General features: G+C 45.9%; 2 protein-coding genes and 1 non-coding gene across 7 annotated transcripts in view; 1 reads left to right on the forward strand and 2 right to left on the reverse strand.

Annotated features, from left to right (window-relative positions):
- CCNE2 (cyclin E2) overlaps positions 1 to 2,920 on the reverse strand; it is a 14,894-nt gene extending 11,974 nt beyond the window's left edge. The window contains exons 1-5 of the mRNA XM_017538134.1: positions 2,848 to 2,920; positions 1,894 to 1,933; positions 1,714 to 1,810; positions 1,582 to 1,635; positions 497 to 648 (exon numbers count right to left, since the gene is read on the reverse strand). Of these exons, the coding sequence (XP_017393623.1) occupies positions 497 to 648; positions 1,582 to 1,635; positions 1,714 to 1,810; positions 1,894 to 1,907 (317 nt within the window). The 5' untranslated portion in view covers positions 1,908 to 1,933; positions 2,848 to 2,920. The remainder of the gene's footprint in view (positions 1 to 496; positions 649 to 1,581; positions 1,636 to 1,713; positions 1,811 to 1,893; positions 1,934 to 2,847) is intronic.
- The window catches only part of INTS8 (integrator complex subunit 8), a 99,326-nt gene that overhangs the window by 74,357 nt on the left and 9,478 nt on the right, over positions 1 to 15,491 (forward strand). For 4 of the 5 annotated variants that reach the window (XR_005201772.1, XR_005201775.1, XR_005201776.1 and 1 more), the window contains one exon: positions 1,921 to 3,601. The gene's annotated coding sequence lies outside the window, so the exon portion shown is untranslated. Of the gene's footprint in view, positions 1 to 1,920; positions 3,602 to 4,067; positions 4,921 to 15,491 lie in introns of those variants that run through there. The other variant, XR_005201773.1, reaches the window with a different exon arrangement.
- Positions 13,533 to 13,635, reverse strand: LOC119472626. The gene has a single exon (XR_005201781.1). It is a non-coding gene; the product is annotated as a small nucleolar RNA U13 (small nucleolar RNA).

Here is a 15,491-nt window from a genome sequence, read left to right on the forward strand (position 1 = left end):
AAAAAAAAAAAAAAAAAAAAAAGGCCAATCATAAATTATTACACTACATGTTTTGTATAAGCTGTACCTCTTAGTTATACTCATGAACTAGAAAAAAAAGCATAGACCTTACTAAGAAATAAACAGGGTTGATAGATTAATTGAAAAAGCTTCCTTTGAGTTGAAACTGCAAGAAACAAGAATAAAAAATTTAAAGGAAAAAGCTGCACATGTAAAAATGCTTCCAATCCTAACAAAAAAATTCAGTCCTATTAAGTCTTTACAGTACTCAGCAAGCAAATAAAAATAACTTTATAGAATCAGTGTTTTAAATACCCTTATCATTTGCAAGCAGCCCTACTATCAGATAAAATGATACAGGCTTAATTAAATATTAGTAAACAGTTTTTACAACATTTTTTCTATTTTATAATGACAGCAAAAGACAAAATAATGCCATACATTAAATCAGCACAATTTTGTATCTTTGAAATAAAATTACTGAAATTTTTCTTACCTTAAATCAGGCAAAGGTGAAGGATTAATAAAAAGATTTTTAAATCTGTAATTTGTAAATCTGGAGAAATCACTTGTTCCTATTTCTTTGTGAGGTGTTTCAATGAGAATGCAAGGACTGATCCCCCCAGATAATACAGGTGGCCAACAATTCTGTCAAAAAAAAAAAGAAAAGAAAAATATCAATTTGTGCAAGGGAAACCTTAGTTTTCATCATGGATCTTTCATAAATAAAAGCTAATATATCTAAAGAATCTGTAATTTTAGCTAACATAGATGGCAATATAGCTAATTTGACATTCATATTTTATAAACAACCCATATAGCTCATGTTAATTTTTATAAAGAGTAACAGGATGTTTTAGACAACAAAATGCAATTATGGTAATAGAAGACGCTAGGTGTTGAAGGAGGAGAGTAATAAAATACATCTGTGGTCTAAAATACTAATCACTTTCAACATCATAGAATTGCAGTTCTCTGTATCTCACAATGGTAGCAGGGACTTTTTAAAATAAAAAGCTCTTTTTAAAAAAAAAAAAAAGTTGTCGGCTCTGATACTTTTGAATATTTGAAGGCAAAACCTTAAAACTGGAATCAAGTGGAACCAATTACTTAAAGGATCCTTTTCCCAATAATGCTGGTTTCAAAGGGAATCACTATCTCCAAAGTGCTTTCTGTACAAAAACACATAGGAAGAAGAGATACCAAAGGGCTGCATGCCAGGCTGTCAGTGATCTCACATCCTATTTATGCCCAAGAAGCAGCTATTAGGACCGTCTACTAGAGTCTGCGAGGGAACAAAGAGCAGTATATTGGATAGATTAGGCGGGCCCGGGTGCACCAGGCAGCTCCAAGAGGGAGGGATTTACAAAAAGGAACCAGCTGCTTGAAGGCACTTACTCTGCAGCTGTAGTAGGATTCGGGCACATACAAACCCCTCAAAGATAAGCGCTTTCCTGCTGACCTCTAGGGGCATTAAAAGTGTCAGAGGAATCTATTGAAAAGCAATAAACACATAATTCTATTCTTATTCGTCTATCCTCCATTTCCCCCCCAAAACCACCCAGCCCAATTCTGCATTACCCTAATTTCATACTGATGTTTCTTGGTGACCTCCTCTCTTCTTTTTTTGACATCCTGGAAAATAGAAAAGATCACTGGTAAACTAAAGTCCTAACATGGAATTTCGTTCCTCCCTCTTTCTCCTTAAATCACCTGGGTTGTTTTCCTCTTCTTGGCCTGGATTATTTGGGCTTCTTGGGGAGATTCCGTCTGGCTGGGCTGGGGCTGCTGCTTAGCCTGTAAACGGCTACTGTGGTGAATTTTTAAAAAGGAAGTGTAATTAGTCAAAGGCAGCAACGAATTGAAACATGTCTCTAAGACAGATAATGTTACCTTCGTCTTGACATTCTCTTCTTTCAGGTGTATAAAACCTCTGAAGGGGGGAGAGGAAAAGCCGCAATCAAGTACATTGTCATTCACATTCTCCAGGTGGCAGTAAGTCGCGGATTCGGAGGTTTTAGCTCAGTCCCTCAGAAGAGGGCCTGGGCCGTGTGACCCTGCCGTCTTCTGTGCTGTTAGCTAGCTCATGGTAATTCACTTTGGATACACGCCTGCATCTCCTCAACTGAATGTACAGCCGGGACGCGGGTGTCCAAAGATTTACCAAGCACTCCCGGCACCTTGAATGCGCACAGAAGCACCTCTTCCCCAAACGGGTTTTTCTGGGTCTTCCACCCTCTCCCCCGTACACCGAGATTCGGGCTTGGGCAGCGCCCCCACGTCCCGCCTCCTGTCCTGGACGAGCGCGGAGAGGGGGTTGTGGAGGCGAAAGGCTGTGGAGAAGCCGGTTCCGCGCCAATTCGGAGAGCGGCAGTGGCGGGGAAGCAGGGGGCGGAGGAACTGACTGGTGTCACGGCCTCCAGTCTCCTTTCCCTCCTTCCCGGTCCCGACCCCCTACCGCCGCTCGGAGGGGCGCCGGGACCCCAACTCCTGATGGGAGGCGGGGGGCAGGGAAAGGAGCTAAAGAAAGGGGAGACTGGCCTGGCGGGGAACTTTTCTCCCCATGGAGGGAACCCTGCCTCCCATCCTCTCTCCCACGAGATAGGTCCCCAAATGAGGGTGGGATAGAGAAGCCCCTAGAATGAGGGGCGGCTCTTCATGCCCCGCCGCTTCCCGGTCCCCTGCCAAGGGTCCTGACAGGGACGGAACGCGGGGACCCATGACCTCCAGTCGCCTAGTTTTCAGCCCTTCCGTATTTCCTCCCTGAGGCTCCCGCCTGCGGTAAGGGATCGGCCCAACTGGGCTTTCTTTCCTCCCGCATCCCCCTTACGCGCAGCAGCTCCTCACCGCCAAACCAGCTACCGCTCAGCTCAGCTGGCGCCGGCGCCAACCCAATATATAGGCCGGGCCGGGCCCGCCCCGCACGCATGCGCCTCACACTGACACCTCCGGACAGCGCACTCCCCTCTCCCGCCCGCCGGTCTGTCCGCGCGCCCGTGCGTCGCGCCCTGTCCTCGCTAAGCACCCGCCACCCGGGGCGGCCGTGGGGTAGACTCTCCCAGGCTTTCGGTCCCCGTCCACCACGCCCCATAGCGCGGCCGGCGGCGACTGGGAGACTCTCAGAGGCTCCTTTTCCGCTGATGGCCTCCCCGCCGCCCAGCTCCTGCATCTCCCGCCAGTTTGCTCTTGCCCTATCCCACTGCAACTCCTGGATTTCGGGGCTGTCAGGCTGCGGCTCTGCCCGGGCGCATGACAGGAGGACGCGACTCAGGTAAGCATAGGGTGGCTGGGGAGTGACAGTCCTGGGGCGCACCCTGGCCGTCCCGCCAAGGCCTGAGAGAACCCGGGTCTTCCCTGAGCTACGCGGGGACCTCAGGGCCCGCCCCTGGGGGAGGAGCGAAGCGTTGACTGACGAGCTGGCCAATGGGAGGCACGGGCGGCCGCACAACGTGGAGCTGCTGCAGAATGTAAACACCGCTCCACCGCGCGCCGAGCCTTGTGCGGCTCTGCTAGCTCGTCCCGGCCCGGCGACCACCCGGAGCTGGCTCCGCCAGTCCTGCGCTGCACGCCCAGGTAAGGCATCTCCAGTCCGCCCACCCAGGTACGTATCAACCCTGCTTTCCAGCTCCCCTGACCGGGTTTCCCTCCCCATGGATGGGTCGCTCCCCTAACCCGCTGCCCTGCTCCTGCAATGGCCTCTAGCTGCCACCCCACAGTCCCCGCGCTGGAAACCCTCGCGCCACGCCGCGCCCTCCCTTGCGCCTTCTCTTCCCCGCCTCCAATTCCGGGGTCCCCAAGGGTAAAACCCGTCTCCCTAGCGGGGCCCGGGAACGGCATTCCCCCTCCCCGTCAGCACGGTGGTCCCACGGGACCTGGCCTGATGAGAAGAACGGTCGCCACCACGTGCCTGCCCGGGCCTGCCTGCCGCGCCCCGCCCCGCCACTGCCGCCAGCGCGCCTTGCGGAGCCCGCGCGAGCCGCCAGCGCGGGAGGGCGCAGTCCGCGCCCGAGCGCTAATGGGAGGAGGAGGGCCTGACGCTCTTCCTTTTCCTTCTCCTGGTGTTTAAGCTTAGGGTTCCCTTCGCTGCCTCTGAACGCCCCCCGGCCCAACCAGCGCACCCCAATACTGCCCATCGTCAAGTGAGACTTTAGGCTGGTACTCAGCAAACAAGTTTTGGGGCGGGACCAGCGAGGCGGGAAACAGCTCCGGAAACAAAGACCCCCGAGGTGCAGGAGCCGTGCGAATGTCTCTCGGAACCCGCGGCTGCTCGTGCGGGCCGCGTCTGCCCTGGCACTGGGCGAGCAGGCAGGCGGGCAAGCGGGCCGCGCCAGGGAGACGCTGCCGCGCGGGCGGGACCCTTTCCCGAGATGCACCGGGAGGCGGCGCCAGGCGCACCCGGCTCCCGCCAGGCTTTTGTGCTGCGCGGCTCGAGCGCGCCTGAGGCCCGGGAAAAAGCCGCCGCGGATGGGCGCTTTGGGGAGGGCGAAGTCCTTTTCCACACTTTTTCGATTGTTAGTCTCGTAACGCCAGCAAAGTAACTGTTTCTCCCCCTAATTTACCTGTAATAGCCTTGCCCAAGGTGACAGCATCAGGAGAAGCCCATGCCTTGTCAGTCCCAAGAAACTTCCTGCCATTTCTAACGCTTAGGATGGCTCTCGCGGAGCAGAAGTTGCCTTCCTTTTGCAGTTACTTGAAACGCTGTTACCGATATAGCTGAAAGGTCTAACAGCATGATGGCAAGAAGAGGGATCGGGGATCGCCCAACAGGCGTCACCTGATCTTAAGCAGGACTGTTGGCCCTCGTGGTTGAATTTGATAAAATATTACTGAAAACCAAGATGTCGAGTAACGTTTGTGGGATTCATCTTTGAATGATGAATGTATACTCAGTCCTAACTAGTAAATTAATTTTAAAAGACACTGCTCTTACAAATGTCCTTTGTCATCCCTTGACTGTTACATGAACAGAATGCAATCATAGAAAAGGAGAAATTAGAAAATTCCAAGACATCATTGTGTAGAAAGGAATAGGGTGAATTCTCCTGTATTACAGGTACCTGGTCAGCAGACAAGTGGGTCTCTTAAAAGAAAAAAAAAGTTGGAGGGGCAAGCATGTTTGCTTTTAGCTTGCTCTTTTCCTACTCATCCCAGTTTTAAAATTCACCTGTTTTTCCTCTATTGTACATGTAAAGTTAAAACACCACGGCAGATAAACTATTGGCCTCTATAATGCTTCTTTGGGGTAACTATTTTGATTGCTCTGACATTCATTTTCAGGAGGATAAAACCCCAGAAGGTTCTTGGAGGCACAGGCTTAAAAAAACAAAACAACAAAAATTCAGGCTTAGGCTGCCCATTTCTTTATTCTGTGCCCTTTCTTTGATGTATCTCCTCTGTTGAAGCTTCCCAGATCCTTTTCTCTGTGCTGCAGTTATGTTCATCTTACAGGTCAAAAATTTACCTATTTAGATGTCTTTTATTTCGAACTAAGCCTTCGAAATTGTTTTGTTCATTTTGTAGCCAGTATTCAGCAGTTCAAAGGCATATATAGTAGGACTTGGGTAAATGCTGATTTGAATTATGTGTAGGATATCCCATTATAGAACTTTAAGTCTCTAGGTTACAATGATGGATGATTGATCGATGGTGGAATTATTCCCAATAAGTACTGGGCTTTTAAAAACATTAATAGACTTTAAGAACAGTTTTAGATTTAAAGAAAAAATGAACAGGTAGAACAGGACTTCCATATTCCCACTCCCCCTTCCCACCTGCCACACATGAACAGTTTGCCTTGTTATTGACATCATATGGTAGGGCACATTTATTACCCTATGATATGTTTACCATTAATGAATCAATGTCGATGTGTTATTATTAACTAAAGTCCATACTTTATTCCTGTGTCTTTAGTTTTTACCTCCTTACTGATCTAGGATCTCATCCAGGATACCCATCACATTTAAATGTCATGTCTTAGGTTCCTCTTGGCCATGGCAGTTTCTCAGACTTTTCTTGTTTTGATGACCTTCACAGTTTTGAGGAGTGCTGGTCAAGTATTTTGTAGGCTAACCATGAGAAAAACATCAGATGAATTCTAGTAGAAGAGTTGACTGGGGTTATGGGTTTGGGGAGGAAGATCATAGTGGTAAAGTACCATTTTCCTCACATCATATTAAGAGCTCATACTAGCCAGGCACAGTGGCTCACACTTGTAATCCTAGCATTTTGGGAGGCTGAGGTGGGTGGATCATGAGGTCAGGAGTTCGAGACCAGCCTGGCCAACATAGTGAAATCCTGTTTCTACTAAAAACATAAAAATTATCTGGGTATGGTGACACATGGCTGTAATCCCATCTACTCGTGAGGCTGAAGCAGGAGAATCGTTTGAACCTGGAAGGCGGAGGTTGCAGTGAGGCGAGACTGTGCCACTGCACTCCAGCCTGGGGGACAGAGTGAAACTGTCTCAAAAAAAAAAAAAAGAAAGTTGATACCGACATCATGATTTATTATTGTTGATGTTGATCTTGATCACCTGGTTGAGGTAATGTTTGTCAAGTTTCTCCATTGTAAAATTACTCTTTTTCCTCCCTTTCCATACTGTGCTCTTTGGAAGGAAGTCACTGTGTGCAGCCCACACCTAAGGAGTGAGGAGTGATCTTTTTTAGGATGAATTATCTGTATTATTTTAATTTCTTCTGCACTGGAGATTTGTCTCTTCTTCAATCATTAACTTAGTCATTTATTCCTATCAGTGTGTACTTACGGATACTCATTTTATAATTTGAATTATAACTCAATACTTTATCTTGTTGTTCAAATTGTTCAAAACTTGTCACCAAGTTATTTTTCATACATTTTTATTGTCATGAGACTCATTTGAAGCTAAGCAAAAATGGTCTTAATGATAATCAGTATTTCTCACATAATGAGAAAGGAATAAAAATTTTTCTTTCCATTTAATGAAATTTGCTTATCCATCATGCTTATCTAAAACATATGCAAAATAAAACAAATCTTTGTATTTTAGTAGAGATGAGTTTCACCATGTTGGTCAGGCTGGTCTCAAACTCCAGACCTCAAATCGTCGTCCTTCTGCTTTGGCCTCCCAAAGTGCGGGGATTACAGGCATGAGCCACTGCACCTGGCCGATTTTTATAATTAGAATCAGGTGAGATGCAGTTTTAAAAACTATTTTATTAAATACATTTTTACTATAACATAGTTTTGACTTCACATTCTATGTGGAAGGGTCATTGGGACCTCTTGATGTCCACAGAACACACTTTGAGAACTGAACTGCATACATAGTTGCCCAAACCAGAATCCTGGGAGTGAACTTAGTCATTCCTTTCTTCTTTTTTTCTGAGCTCCATAATCATAGATAACATTTCCTGGGTAAAATGATGTACTAGGCTGTACCCTAAGCCTTCACATACTATTAACTCCTTTAGTCCTCCACCAACACTATGAGACAGGTGCAAATGACTGTCATTCCTGGTTTATAAATGAGGAAGCTGAGACACAAGTGTAGCTTGCCCAAGATCCACAGTAGAGTCTCACTCCAGCTCCCCTGGTGCTGTGCTTCTTCCATTTATCACCAAAGTCCTTTCTCTTCAGTTTCCAAGCCATTTCCAAATTATGCTTTTATTTCCCTCTGCCTCAGTTCAGGACACCATTCTGTCTTCAGTGCAATACTCTTCTGTTTTTCCTGATATGCATTACCCCTTGCAGTCTGCCTTCCAACCTATTGCCAAAATGCCCTTCCAAAGCATAGATGCCACCCATACCACCCCTGAAGACCTTTCTATGCCTTGACTTGGATTAACAGTCAAACCCCAAAACTTAAATACACAAGGCCTTTTGCGCCCAGGAGATCCACCCACATTGTTTTCCACACGCCCTGCACTTCTCACCTTGGGACCTTTGCACCTGCACCTCATTTCTCCCCATCGCCATTGCCTTTCCCCAGCTAGTTCCCATTTATTCATTAATATTTAAACACTGCCTTTTCTAGAAAGTTGTCTTGCCCTTTACTGAAGTAGGACTTTCCTTTTTACCCCCTCTTCTCCAACTTATGCTTGCCTCTGCTTCTTCTTGCCTCTGCCAGGCTATAGGGAGCCTCTGGGGGCAGGGGCTTGGTAGACACCAGCCCCCTTTGTGGGATGAATGGAGGGAAGGGGGCAGAGTTGTGTTCTCAGGGGGTGGCCCTCAGAACCTAGCTTCAGGAAACACTCCCTTGAAAGAGCTTTGCAGCTGGCACCTTGGAGGACTCAGCAGGGTGGCAGCAGAGCACTGCCCTCTGCTCCTGAGCTCTGGGGACCAGGGAGGCACCTGGGAGTCTAGGCAGATGAGCCTCTGGCTCAGCCAGTGCTGCCTTTGGCTGCCACCTCAGACGGAGGGCCCTTAAGAAGGCAGGCATTATACAGTGTGAAACGTAGAGAGCACGCCTCAGAAATGGTTGGTCCAGTTCCTTCACAATTCCTGAAACTGCAGTGAGGAGAGAGAACAGAAAAGTTGGGCAGCAGAGGAAATCCAGAAGCTCTGGGAGGTTGGAATAGGCAGGAGGGCACAGAGTGCTCTGGGCGGGGCCCTGCTCTCCTGAGGAGGATATGGCAGTTACCAAGAAACTGTTCTCTGTAGCCAGAGCTTGAGTTCTGTTGGATTGGGGAACAGAGGGTAAATGTGGAACAGATAACTATTGTTAGGCATGATGCAAAAGATAAGATGATATGGTAGAGGGGACTGCAGGGGCAGGGAGTGATCTGGGGAGGACTCACAGAGGAGGTGACATTTAGTTCATTCATTAATGCAACAACACTAGGGTACAGTAAAGCAAACAATTCCTGCCCCTTAGAGCTTAAATCTAGTATAAGGGAGGGGGAATATCATAGAAAATAATAAATGTGTCAGATAGTAATAAGAACTAAGATGAAAAATAAGAGCAGGGTGCGAGATAACAGGAGGTGCTCTGTTAAATATTCAGGCAAGGCCTCCTGGCGAGACATTCGAGCAGAGAACTATGAAGAAAGAATAAGCCATGCAGATAGGAAGGAAAAACTTCCTACGTGGAGAAACAGAAAGTCCAGAGGACTGTGGCACATTCAGTGCACAAGGAGGTTCGTATGGCTGGAACATAGTGAGCAAGGGAGTGAGGGGAAGGAGATGCAGGGGGAGAGAATGTTTTAAAAGTATCCAGCTGGCTGCTATGTGAAGCATAGACTCCAGCAGGGGAAAAGAGTGGAAGCAGTGACCGGATAGGAGATGGGTGCAAGGCAGGGAAGGGGATGGTTTGCGGGAGCGGGCTGGGTGGTGGAGATGTGGAGCAGCACATTCAGGATATACACTGAAAGTAGAGTTGTGCTGATGGACAGACTGGGGCGACTGTGAGACAAGCAAAAGGCAAGCAACTAGACGAATGAATGGCTGTCACTCAGAGGAGCAGCTATGGGTAGGACAAAATCAGGAGCTGGTTTTGGACAGGTTCAATGTTTTAAAATTTCCTGTACATTTTTTTATTATCACTATTATTACTATTTGGCAGAGTCTTGCTGGAGTGCAGTGGTGCACTCTCAGCTGACTGCAACCCCCACCTCCCGGGTTCAAGCAATTCTCATGCCTCAGCCTCCCAAGTAGCTGGTATTACAGGCATGCATCACTGCCTGGCAAACATTTTTTTTTGTATTTTTAGTAGAGTCAGAGTTTCACCATGTTGGCCAGGCGGGTCTCCAACTCCTGGCCTCAAGTGATCTGCCCGCTTTGGCCTCCCAAAGTGCTGGAATTACAAGAGTAAGCCACTGTGACCAGCCTATTATGAAAAATTTTAAATATTCAGCAAAGTTGAAAGGATTTTATAATGAACACTCATATGTTAAACCACCTAAATTCCACTATCAACATTTTGCTATTCTTACTTCATCACAGATCTTTCCATTCCATCTTATTTTCTGGTGCATCCCCCGGCCCTCGAAAAAAAAAAAAGAGCTACCAGTACATGTCTCCCTAAGTACTTTAGCATGCACAGCATTAAAAGTTCAATGTGAAACATGTGGCCCAGGTATGGTGGCTCACATCTGTAATCCCAGCACTTTGAAAGGTTGAGGTGGGTGGATCACTTGAGGCCAGGAGTTCAAAACCAGCCTGACCAACGTGGTGAAACTCTATCTAAAAAAAAAAAAAAAAAAAAATTAGCTTTGCGTGGTGACCCATGCCTCTAATTCCAGTCATTCTAGAAGCTAAGGCACAAGAGTTGCTTGAACCCAGGAGGTGGACATTGCAGTGAGCCCAGATCATGCCACTGCACTCCAGCCTGGGTAACATAGTGAGACCCTGTCTCAGAAAAAGAAAAAGGTATGAATCTCAAGTATATAATCTTAATAAATAGACTTGTGTAATCCAAACTCTTGTCAAGTTGTGGAACGTTACCATCCCATTGTTTTTAATTTCATTCATGTTGCATCTATCAGTACTTTGCTCCTTTTTGTTGTTTATATTCCATTGTATGGATATGCTACACTTTGTTATTTTTAAATTGTTAGCTATTGTGAACAAAAGCACGGTGGGCATTCTTGTATATCCACAAGGAAGTCTTTTTGTGGACATACATATATTTTTTAAATTTTTTTATTTTTTGAGACAGAGTCTTACTGTGTCGCCCAGGCTGGAGTGCAGGGGCACCATGTTGGACTACAACCTCCATCTCCTGTGTTCAGGCAATTCAGCTGCCTCAGCCTCCCGAGTAACTGGGATTACAGGTACCCACCACCATGCCCAGCTAATTTTTATATATTTAGTAGAGATGGGTTTCATCATGTTGGCCAGGCTGGACTTGAACTCCTGACATCAGGTGATCCGCCCGCCTCGGCCTCCCAAAGTGCTGGGATTATAGATGTGAGCCACTGTGCCCCTCCCACATTCATTTCTTTTGAACATATACCTAAGAGTGGAATTGTGAGGTCACAGGGTAGGTGTATATTTTATTTTAAAAACTAATAGGGGCTGGATGCAATGGCTCAGACCTATAATCCCAGAAATTTGGGAGGTGGAGACAGGAGGATTTCTTGAGCCTACAAGTTCAAGACCAGCCTGGGCAACATAGGGAGACCCTGTCTCTACAAAAAATAAAGAAGTTAGCTGGGTGTGGTGTTGTGCCCTTATGGTCCTGGCTACTCAGGATGCTGAGGTGGGAGGATCACTTGAGCCCAGGAGGTCGAGGCTGCAGTGAGCTGAGATTGCGCCACTGCACCCTATGCACTCTAGCGTGGTTGACAGAGAGAGAGAGACCCGATCTCAAGAAAAAGAAAACAACAGCAGCAAAACTGCCACAGTTACAATGCAGTACACCCATGTATATCAACCAGGATAAATCTCAGAAACAATGTTTGTCAAAAACAGAAGCAAATTATAGGTCACATTCATTATGATACCATTTATATAAAATTTGAAAGTGTGATACAAATTACATGTAGTTGTAGATACATATTTATGCAGTAATAGCATAAAAGGATACTTGACAAAAGTAATCATCAGTTTCAGGACGTGGCATCTTGGGTGGGGGAGAGGTGAATGGGATCAGAGAGGTTTATAATAGGCTTCAGCTATATCTGTAATATTGTTATTTCCTTAAAAGCATCTGAAACAAGTAGGATAAAATGTTAATATTTAATAAACTAAGTGATGGATGCACAGAGATTAATCTCTACTTTTTGGTTCCCTGATTGGTAACTTGTTAGTTTTTAAGGCACTGTTTCTGAACTGTTTGCTCACTTCCCCACTGCCCTCTACTTTTGTAGGTAATTGAGGCTGGGCTGAACCAGGATGTGGGTAGGGCAGCACTGTCCTTTCCGACTCCCGTGCCTCCCTCTTCTTAGAGACTCAGGGCAGAGGGTTCCTGTGGATAAAGAGCACCTTTGACCTGCCCCCGGCTCCACAGCCTTGAGATAACTTGCAGGCTTCCCTTCCCCTTTTGTTTCCTAAATCTAGGTCTGTGAACTGGGCCAAGCTGTCCCTCTAATCCCAGTTCCAAACCCTACTTAAAATTGAACCATATTTTAAAATAATTTGCTCTGTTCCGTTTTTTTTTCCTTCAGAGACTCTATGTTTATGCAGTTTTCATCTATCACTTCTTTAATGATTTTAAGTTTCTATTTTTTACTTTTCTTCTGTTCTTTATGTCTTCCACAGTATCTTTCATAGTAGTGTCTCTTCTCCCTTGTGTTCCTTATAATTTGTTTTTGTTTCTGCAGTTTTTCTGTACTTCTTTCCCATTTCTTTGCTAAAGCAGTTTTTAATCTACCAGCTCCTTTTTCATGCCCTCCCATGGTTTGTAACCTTCTGCAGCCTGACCACCCCTTCCTTGAATTCTTTATTTCTGCTTTGTCATCTTCCTGCATAACTGTCATTGCCTCATTACATTTTTTTAAAAAGTCATAATAGAATAGGGGTTAAAATTTTCTTCTTCTGGCCAGGTGTGGTGGCTCACGCCTGTAATCCCAGCACTTTGGGAGGCCAAGGCAGGCAGATTGCATCTGAGGTCAGGAGTTTGAGACCAGCCTGGCCAACATGGTGAAGCTCTGTCTCTACTAAAATTACAAAAATTAGCTGGGCCTGGTGGCACATGCCTTAATCCCAGCTACTTGGGAGGCTGAGGCAAGAGAATCGCTTGAACCCAGGAGGCGGAGGTTGCAGTGAGCTGAGATCACACCATTGCACTCCAGCTCAACTAAGCGAGACTCCATTTTTGTGGTAAGATATTTTAGATGAGTTTTCATTCCGTAGGGAGGAGGTTTTGCCATTCTTTTTCAGATTTTTTTTTTTTTTCTGGCAGAACCTTTTGTGGATTTTTTTTATCATTTATTTTTTGATGGGTTGGATTTTTCTGAACCAACAGTTAGCAAGAGAATCCTGTGATGTGAGAAGGGAGGCAGCTTTCCTTGATTCTCAGCTCGAGGGCTCCCTCCTCTGCTGTAGTGAGGTCTACTTTGTTTACTGGATGGCACCTCTGTGTAGCCAAATTTCCTCTGACTTTAGGATTCTAACCTCACTTGGATTGGTTTCACCAACCCCAGAGCTTCCTTGGCCCTTCCCCAGCCACTGATTCAGAGGCATCCTGCCTCTTCCTGCCATGGTGCTCCTCTCTCTGTTGGAAGCTGCACTTCCCAAAGCTGCCTGGGAGTCCTCCAGGCACTCTGGTGATTTCCTTCTTCCTCTCCTACTGTTCTTGCCCTCTTCCTTCTTGGTCCTTCTCACAGTGGTTCCCATCTAGGGTGAGTCCTCTCCTCTTAGGGTTGAATTTCCCTGGGGATGGCTGGGATCTGCTACCAGCTGGACTCCTGTGCAGTTTCTGGTGTTCCCTATGGGACCTGCCAACACGTTGTAGATTACTGTGCTGGTTTGGGGGTGATGCCACACACAATGTGAAATTTGTAAACTTTGTCACTTCCTCATTTCACAGAAGATACAGTCTGTAGGTGTTTCACACCTTCACTCTTGTGGCCCTATAGATTTTTAAAAGTTATTTATATTTTTTTCCATGTCAGATAGGTAATGTACCAGCATCATAACAAGATTTGAGGGTGGCACATCTCACACGTGCACATGAACACCCAGTCATCATGTTTATGAACTACAAAGGATCGCCCTACACATTCTGAGCAAAGCTGTCACCAAGCTCCCATCAGCCTGCTATAGAGTCCTTAGCAGGTATTCAAGTCCCTCCACAGTCTGCTCTGCCCCCTTTGGTTTTTGTCTGTGCTCTTCGGTATGACCACTGCTCCAGCCAAACTAAATCTATTCACCATCCTAGGAACTCATCCCACACATCCCTTTCCCTGTGTCCCCGCTGTTCCTACGACTGCACTGTCACTTCAGGGCTTCCATGTGGTAGCTGTTGTTTGTGGTGACCCCATATGTATTTCTCTCCTCTCCCTCTCTGCTGGTATCAGAACCTAACCGGTTCACCAGCAGGGCTAGGTGTGTAAACCCAGTTTGTTGATTGTGGTGCCCCTTTCCTTGGCAACAGGGATTGTTTCAGGAAAAGATAAATGGTCCAAGCAGGGCCAAAGTCCTTCCCTCCACGAGAGCTAGCCAAGAAGCCTGCCTCTTGCCTCTAGGGTCACTGTGTCAAAGAATGTTCACCTGGGGACCTCCCATCTGCAGTGTTAAAGGACACTGCTGACACAGAGCAGAGGGAGTGTCCTGGCTTAAGTCCTGGATCCACCTTAGTGGTCCTAGTAGCATAAGCCAGTTCATCACATTTTAGCTTAAGATATTTTGAGTCATTTTGTCACGTGCAACTAAGAGAATCATGACAAATACACCTGACCTTGTTCTGCCATTGCCCCTGTGCTTTATCTATTATAGTATACATTACACTATAGGGTAGTTGTAATTGCCTATTTGTCTGTGTCTCCCACTAAAAGTCCTTAGTTTGTACCATCACCATCATGTGTCCAGTACCTAGCATTGTGCCTGGCCGGTGTTGGACAGTAAATGAAAATTCAATTGAAACTACGTGTCTGCCTTACCAAAGTCTTCCTCAAGGTCTTAGACTTCCAAGTCCTTCATGAAGCCTTCCTGGCAAATGAGAGATTGTATGTAAGATGTCTCACACTGTGGCCAGCACAAAAACCAGTCTCACAAGAGCTGCATCCTTCTCTGCTGTAGTTACTCCAGCCAGAAGTGATGTCTTTCTCCTTGAAGCTCCTATATCTCATATAATCAAATGGCATCAGCTCATACCATCTAATACTAGAGTTGTTTGTATTTCTGTTAAGTTTTCAATGTGATTATAAATGCCAGAAAGCAAGGACCTTGCATAGTGCATCATGCTAAAGAATTTGCAATTATTGGACACAATAATGAAGTCATATATGAGCAATAATTAGAGGTTAGATAGAGGCTAGTGATCCATTATTGGCTACAGGAGTCCTTGTGCTGTATGAGACACAGATAGATTCAAAGAACAGAGTTCATCATGCCTTCAGTTCTGATAAGGGGAACTGAGTACTAGCAAGAGAAGAGGCCAGCAGTGCTGGGTCCAGAACTGTGTCTCATCATTCTCACATCTGCCTCATACTTTTCTTTGCCTGTGTCTTCCATATGTAATTAGTAATAGTCTGGCGGATTCAAACTTTCTTTAATTTTAGTCCCATGACATCCCTCAGGAGGTCCTGAGAACATGTGCCTGTGATTCAGCCTTTCTAATAGAATGTAAGCTCAAAAGGCCAGGGACTTAGTCTGCTTCGTTCATTGCTGAATCTCCAGTACCTAAAACAGCAGCTGGCCCCTGAATATTGGGTCATTGTAGGTACTACATTCATCTCTCTCCTATGTTGAATACAGTTTATTTCCCTTGTATGTGCCTTTGTAAAATATGTTTAGATTTCTGTATTTGATTCACACTGTAAAAGGACATTTTTAAATCCAAGTCCCATGATGTCAGTTTGCCTGTGTCTCCCACAAGAGCTCTTTTTTTTTTTTTTTTTTTTTTT

Source organism: Cebus imitator, unplaced genomic scaffold, assembly GCF_001604975.1.
Source record: "Cebus imitator isolate Cc_AM_T3 unplaced genomic scaffold, Cebus_imitator-1.0 Scaffold109, whole genome shotgun sequence".
Taxonomy (NCBI): Eukaryota; Metazoa; Chordata; class Mammalia; order Primates; family Cebidae; genus Cebus; species Cebus imitator.